Raw genomic sequence first — 7,330 nt, 5'->3', positions numbered from 1 at the left:
GCACCCAGATGTGCCCCCCCCCCTTGTGAATGAGTAAGGGGTAGTTGTTACCACTACTCATTCACCAAATAGTAAATAGAATTTAAAAAAATAAAAGTAAATAGAACAAAAAAATCAAAGCTAGTTCTTGACAAGTCCTTTATTATTAGGACAATGTAATCCAAAGGTCAATCACGTCATCCAGCAATGTAGATCCTCATCAATCACGATGAATGACACCCGCTAACTCACCAAAATAAAAAAAGTCCCGTCGTCCGCCTACCCATCCACTGCCGCCGAACACCTGCGGCAAAATGACAGGTTTGGGCCGAAATAAACATCATGAGACTCACTCCCAGGGCTGGATTTACTCTCCCACAAGGACACCGCTGCCGCCCTCTGCGCCCTGCCTCGGTGGCCTTGTGGGAAATCCGGGCCTGCTCACTCCGCCCATTTTTTGGACACTTTTTTTGGGGGGGTTTGTTCTTACTTATTAAAGGTCTTTTTCAAGGTGTTGTGTGTTTATTTACCATGTTATATATTCTTTGGTGAATGAGTAGGGGTAACAGCTACCCCTTACTCATTCACAAGGGCATCTGGGTGTCCCCTTAATGATTTCTTTATGTCCTGCTGAGACTGACATCTGAGGTTATAAAGTGCAGATTCACCCCTGCTCATTACAGGCTTTACAACATCGGTTCTTTGTGAGTACCATTCTTGCTTTTTAACATTTAAACATAATAAAGACTTCTACACTAGAGGGGCACAGTTTTCTGTATATTAGGCCTTCAGACACCCTGACTGTTTTAAGTGCTGCCCACCTGTGAGAAGTTTTGATGTTTGCACTCCTTTGGAGGATGAATTTTGGTGCCAGTGATATCGTCGTTACAATGCCCATACAGCAGAGCCTTTCATTCACCTTCTGCTAGGACACTTGAGGAAAGACGCAGCAGAGTCGGTCATGACCCAACTATCACATGCCCATGACAATCGGCTGCGGTGCCAACATGAATCAATGTTCTGGTAGGAGGAAGGCAGGTCATTTGGGGATACTGATCTGTCATTATAACTGGGCAGAGCCAGCTGTGAGATCACAGCTGGCTCCGCCCAGCTGTCATTTGCGGGGCTTACGGTCGGCCTTTGTCAGGCCGTTCGCCCTGCTTCGGGTGTCACTTCAGCTCAGTCGAGCCGAAGCATATGCCTTCGGCTCGGCTGAGCTGTTCGGCCACCTTCGGCTGCTGTACGGGGCTATAATGAATAGTCCGTACAGCAGCCCTTCAGTTCGACTCAAACGAAGGGTTTCGGCGGCTGAAGAGAGTCGAAGGATCAGCTGAAGCTACGGCTGGATCATTCGGCTCCTTCGTGAATAACCCTCTAAGACTTATAGTCCTGCTCTCCTACAGTACAATACAGTGAAAGCTATAAAGGTCACTCACACTCCACCAGTCTTTTCACAGCATACAAGGCACTGATATTAGTGATAGGGTCTTTATAATTTTTCACTTGGGATTTATTTTTACACCCACTGTTACCAACAAAGGTGTTTTTTTTTGGGGGGGGTTATGCCCACTGACACAAATTACAGAATTAATTGTTTGCCTGCTGACAACTGTTGTGGAAATTTTATTAGGATGTGTTTTTAGTATATTGTAATATTGTCATCATGTCTCTCAGTGTCTGGATTTCTGGGCTATGCTCGATTGGAGCGTGACCCGGATTTAAATCAGAGCTGGGGTAAACCATTATGCGTGGCGGAGCAGTGTTTTCTTACTGAGTGTGTGGACGCCAGCTAGGGCCCCTGCGCAAAACACGGATTTATTGGCTTGGTGTGGATGCACTTGCTTTGAGGACATAGTATTATTTAAGATACATATCTGCCTTTTTGAAGGAACGTGCGTTTGTATTTCTGATGTGTCTGATCAGCGTGCTGGAAATGGTATGGCATTGTCCCTGTAGATAAGCACGCATTTATGAGAAACATAATAACTTTATTGGGCATTGCTCACTGAGCAATGCTGGATAAAGTTCGCTCCAGTGTTAATGGAAGATTGTGTTTGTGGGTCTGGAAAGATGGCGGCTGTGCATACATGTGGCAAGAATGTTCTGCTCATCTGTTATCACTTCCTGTTTGAGATATCACTTCCTGTTTGAGACATCACTTCCTGTTTGAGACATCACTTCTTGTCTGACATATATAAAAATAAACAGATACTGTTCTGGGGGCTCTAAGAGCAGAATCTCCGTGATGAAAGCATCACCTGTGTCCTGACTCTACAGAGGTCCTTGCACAAAAGAACGTAATACACGTTCTTTTAAAGGAGAACTATGGGGTTAAGGCTTTTCCTCATAGTTCTCCTTAGGGTGAGACGCCACAGTATACCACAAGCTACTGCTCACGGTACGCTGAGACGCCACAGCTGAAGCGGATTCGGACAATTATGTCTGGATCCGCCCAGCTGCATGATAGACAGCTGGCTCTGCCTATCTAGAGGCAGAGCCAGTTGTACCTGCCCCCGCCCCTGTCCGATCCACCAGTCAGCGCTGGCGGATCGGAGCGGGGGGAATCCAGCCCCTCCCCTGTCACGACAGAGAGCTGTGACAGGATCGAGAGGTGAGCGAACGCCGGTATGTGTTCACTCACCTCCCGATCTACTGAGCCGACCTGTGACAGTCTCATTGTCACAGGTCGGCAAGAACTATGAGGTGAGTGAAAAGCACTCACCTCATAGTTCTCCTTTAAGAACAGGGAAATTCTTTGTGTTTGGCATACTTTGGCGCACTTTAGTGAGGCATGGATTTGTGCGTTTAACCAAGCGAATTTCCGTAACACAACAAAAATGGGATTTATTTTTACACCCACTCACACCAGCAAAAGAAGGTTTTTTTTATACCCACTGACACCAACAGCAGGATTTATTTTTACAACCACTGACACCAATGACAGGATTTATTTTGTACCCAGTTACCAGCATTACATTTTCCTTATCGAAGATATTTGTTTTCTCAACAGTTTTTGGTTGCTATGTGGTCCCCAACTGTTGTAGTAAATTTCCTCTAAGGCAGGCTAAGACAAAATATGAGCTCTCTGTATATATGTGCAGAAAATCATATGTCATTAAAGAGTTTATTTTCTTAAAACTGATCCTTTGACATGAGGTTTATGTTTACCTACCAACTGTATATCATTTGGAGGGACTGTCTCTTATTTGGAGGGATTGTCCCTCATTTGGAACCAAATCCCTCAATGTGTCTTTCCTCTTCAATTGTTCCTAAAGTACAGTTATAAAAAGTGTTATTCTGTACTAAAACCTTTATCTTATCTCTTAATTATCGTGTTTGCTATCTCAAAAAGCCAGTATAAAGGACAAATAATGGTAAAAAAACAATTTTGGGTTTATCCAAACATTTTTGACATACTGTATACATTCTTCTAAGTGGGGGCGTGCCCATTGCCTAAATACATTGAGCTGGAAGGTGTGCCTTTTTCTCATCTTAGAATGATTTATGATTGTGAGACTCATAGCTGTAGCAATTAAGGCAAATTTTGTGGATATAAGGCATAGCATAATGAGCTGTCATTCCTCAAGGCATCTCCACTAGTGGTGTAAACCTTCAAGCCTGGGTGTCAATTGACATAATAGCATAGAATACCTTGTGGGATCACTGAAGTTTCCTCCAGGTTTCACATTCAAACCTAATATGTCAAGTGTTCCCTACTCAGATATCTGTTTCTGCTTCAGTAAAAAAACATACTAGGGTCTTCTGTCCTTAATAATCCTTTAGAAGCAGAGCCAGCTGTCAATCAGGCAGCAGGGTGGATCTCGACAATATTATCAGGATCTTTCCCGGCGCATTGCGGCTCTGTGCTGCCAGCATACAGCGGGCAATAGCCTGTTATATGCTGAGTTTTGCTGAATCTGTGAAACCGAGGAAATCCTGGATTAGAGAATAATAAGAGGCAGATTTCAGTACTTTGCTGGTCAGAAGGGCTTACAACCCCAAAGAAAGATCCTGGCTTTCAAAATGTGACCTTAATCTCTTCTTCCCCATTGAAAAAATGAGATTGTCTGACAAAACAGGCTCTTAGTAACTCGGGGAGGGGGCATATGATGAGGGCAACATAATGATTTGCCCCAAATTAACATTTCTTACAGGCCATGGGTGATCACCTTCCTCAGCCTTCCCTGGTTTACGTCCACTTTCTGGATTGCGAAAACCTTTTTGCCCGACCCACTCCATTCGCTGACACATCTTCATCACTGTAGTGAAGTCTTGCTAAAGGTTCCCAGATGACATCAACCAGCAAACAGTTAAATCTGGCTAAGTGTATTGACTCAGTGCCTGAACAACAAATGTCTCATTAATCTAAATCTGTTAAGGTTGTATCATTGTATCTTGGATTTGTTTTTCTGACAAATACTCTGATATATATCTGATATCTGAAAATACAAAAAACAGTAATATCCAAGGCTATCTGTAGGTAGCCTACAGATAGCCTTGGATATTACTGTTTTTTTTATTTTTTTATTTCTGCTTTCTATTACCTTCCCTGACCTCCTGCTTGGTCCTTGTCGATATTTGTCTGCAGCTTTCCCCGACCTCCATCTAATCCTGACCATGACAAAAATGTGGTACTTTGCTTCAGTTCTACCTGTTCTCTCAGCTGACACTGTCCAGACACTTCTGAAGTTGTTGTTCTGCAGCCACCTTCAATCTGTGTCATCAAAAGCTCAGAAGAAGAGAGAGCACTTCTAGAGTCTGTACCTCAGTGGGTGTCCCCTTCCACTTGCTAGTGGCACAGAGCAACTCCTTCAATCTGTAACACTTATTATCATCTATGGTTTACATTCCTCATGTATTCCAATCATGAAGCACATGTAGTTTACCATAACCATGCAAAAAATAAATACAAAAAGCAGGGATATGGAAGAAAAACAAGAAAAAAAAAGTTTAGGGAGAATTTCAACAAAAAATACATTTTAATTTTAGTTATAAACAAATGAAAATTAAGCACCATGACAAAATATATTGATAATGATAGCTACTAGAATATAAAATAATACAACTAATAATAACGTAAAATATTATAACAGATATGTGTAAATAATTATACATGTCATGTCACAGTGCTGAATACCAGCTGCAGGAAAATCTAAAACAGGGGCAGCCAAACATCAGCCCTCCAGATGTGGTGAAACTTTAAACCCTATCATGCATCTGTCTCTGGAACTCCTGTCTGTGGCTACCAGATGTTCCAATGCCTTATGGGACTTGTATTTCCACAACAGCTGGAGAGCCAGAGTTTGACTACACCTGGTCTAAAATGTCCCTTAGACTGCCATTAGTTCAACATACATAACATATAATAAAAAATGTATATCCACAAAAACAACAAAAAGTACGGGGACAATCATGACAAATATTTTACAATATATTATTACCAATGATCTCATAAAAAGCAATATTATTTGCCTACATGTCCTTAACTGTTTGTAGCCTCCATTTTCTTGAAAGCTGAAGCAGAAATATTCTTTTCAATCCATACTTCAGAATTTCCCATAAGGTTTCACTGATGTCTGAATGCTCAGTTCACTATAATGGCAGTGTTATTTGCCATAAAGACAGTTATTTTTCTGCCATGTGACTGTTATTTTCGGCTCTTATTGATTCTTGCTGCTGAAAAAAATGGTTGTTGCGGCAAATAATGATCTTTATATCTTTGATCCTTACGTCTGCCAACTGGGGACCTTAGAAGGCATGTGACTTTTGGACACATTGGATAGAACAATTGTTGTACCATAGTATGTGCTTGGTCTTGTAAAATGACCTCATGGTCATTTCATAAGAATCCAAAATTAAACCTTATAAATCCCACAAGGTGGCTTCTGTACACATAAAGTATATGTAAATCCTAACAATGAACTCCTCTTATTTGCTCTGTTTTGGTCTGTATTGGTTATTTACAATTGAAATTATTTGTAATATCTGATGCAAAAAAAAACTATAATAATATGTGTTCTGTAGTCCTAACTTAGGGTGACAATGCAGATTCACTATAGATCAGTACCGTGAGTGAGCGTTATCACCCTTGGACAGGAAGTGTGTTACTCGGAGAATCACCAGTTGAAAATAAAGGGAAAAGGGAAAACCTAATACAATATAATATAACACTGCAATATATTAAAGCGCACCTTTACCTTGTTTCACTAAAAATCACATCAGCATGCAGCTCTCCATATTGATATGAAATATTCTTACATTCATAAGTTAAACAAACATATTTTTATTTTACTTACAATTTCTTTTTTTTCCACTTCCTGGTCCTCTTTGGCACAAATGATGTAATCGTGCCCAAGCATTTCATCCTTGTGTTTACAATGCATTATGTTGCGATTTTTGTAAGTAAAAAGCAAGGTAACAGTCTAACAGGAGGGCTAAGGTATTGAGTCAACCACCTCCAGCTAAAAAATAGAACCCCCGTGTAATTACATAAGTTACATAGACCTAAAGTGACACTAAACTAAAGAGTTAAATCTTAAAAATGCATTCAAGTACCTTAAAGTGGACCTTTACCCCATTTGACTAAAAATTACATCAGCATGCACCTCTGCATACTGATATGAAATCATCTTACAGTCATTAGTTAAACAAACTTTTTTTTTTTTTAATGTTTAATGACTGATATCTTTACAGTTTAATCTTTCTTGCTGCAGCCTTTCTCATGGCAGCCAACACATTGCTGAGTTCTTCTCTCTTTCTCTTTGCCCGGATGTGAGTTCCAATCCTCTTCTTTATGATTTTAAGAGCTCTTTTGTCCTTTCACACTTTCAGCAACTCCATGGCGCGTCTTTCATATGGGGCAAAGCCACATACCTTACGGATCATGTCACAGACAAACTTGGTGTGCTTTGTTAGACGCCCTCTCCTGCGACAGTGTCTGGGCTTCGTGACGTTCTTGGTTACTGGATGGCCTTTATTAAGGCCAACGGCCATTGGGTACCTGATAGCCATTCTAACTGCTCTGATGGCGGCCACACCCAGAAGGCTAAACAAACATATTTTTATTTTACTGCCTTTCCCTGAGATCTCATGAGATCTCAGGGAAAGGCATTTTCCTCCCCTGAGATGATGGTGAAAATGACCACTGTCAAAAGAATGGGAAGGTAAAGGAAAAATAAGTTATGCAAATATTACAACGCCTGCAATTATCTAGAAGTATCTGTTTGTAGATTGCTATTACTAAAACATTTCTATGGGTGCCTTTGTGGCCATTTTGAAGATATGGGTAAAGTTTTTGTGGATTTTTATATAGTATATATAAATATTAGCCAGTTTGTCCCCCGTCCCCCGT

General features: G+C 40.9%; 1 protein-coding gene across 1 annotated transcript; it reads right to left on the bottom strand.

Annotated features, from left to right (window-relative positions):
- Positions 1–6,645: 6,645 nt before the first annotated feature.
- On the bottom strand, positions 6,646–7,020 carry LOC108787042 (60S ribosomal protein L36-like). The gene is given in 1 exon segment (XM_018556480.1): positions 6,646–7,020. A coding segment is annotated over 1 exon segment (324 nt). The 5' UTR covers positions 6,991–7,020; the 3' UTR covers positions 6,646–6,666.
- Positions 7,021–7,330: the final 310 nt, after the last annotated feature.

The sequence above is a fragment of the Nanorana parkeri genome, unplaced genomic scaffold, assembly GCF_000935625.1.
Source record: "Nanorana parkeri isolate BGI_ZX_2015 unplaced genomic scaffold, ASM93562v1 scaffold239, whole genome shotgun sequence".
In the NCBI taxonomy this organism is placed as follows: domain Eukaryota; kingdom Metazoa; phylum Chordata; class Amphibia; order Anura; family Dicroglossidae; genus Nanorana; species Nanorana parkeri.
Note: the sequence above shows the minus strand (reverse complement) of the source record. Positions and strands in the feature narration are given on the sequence as shown.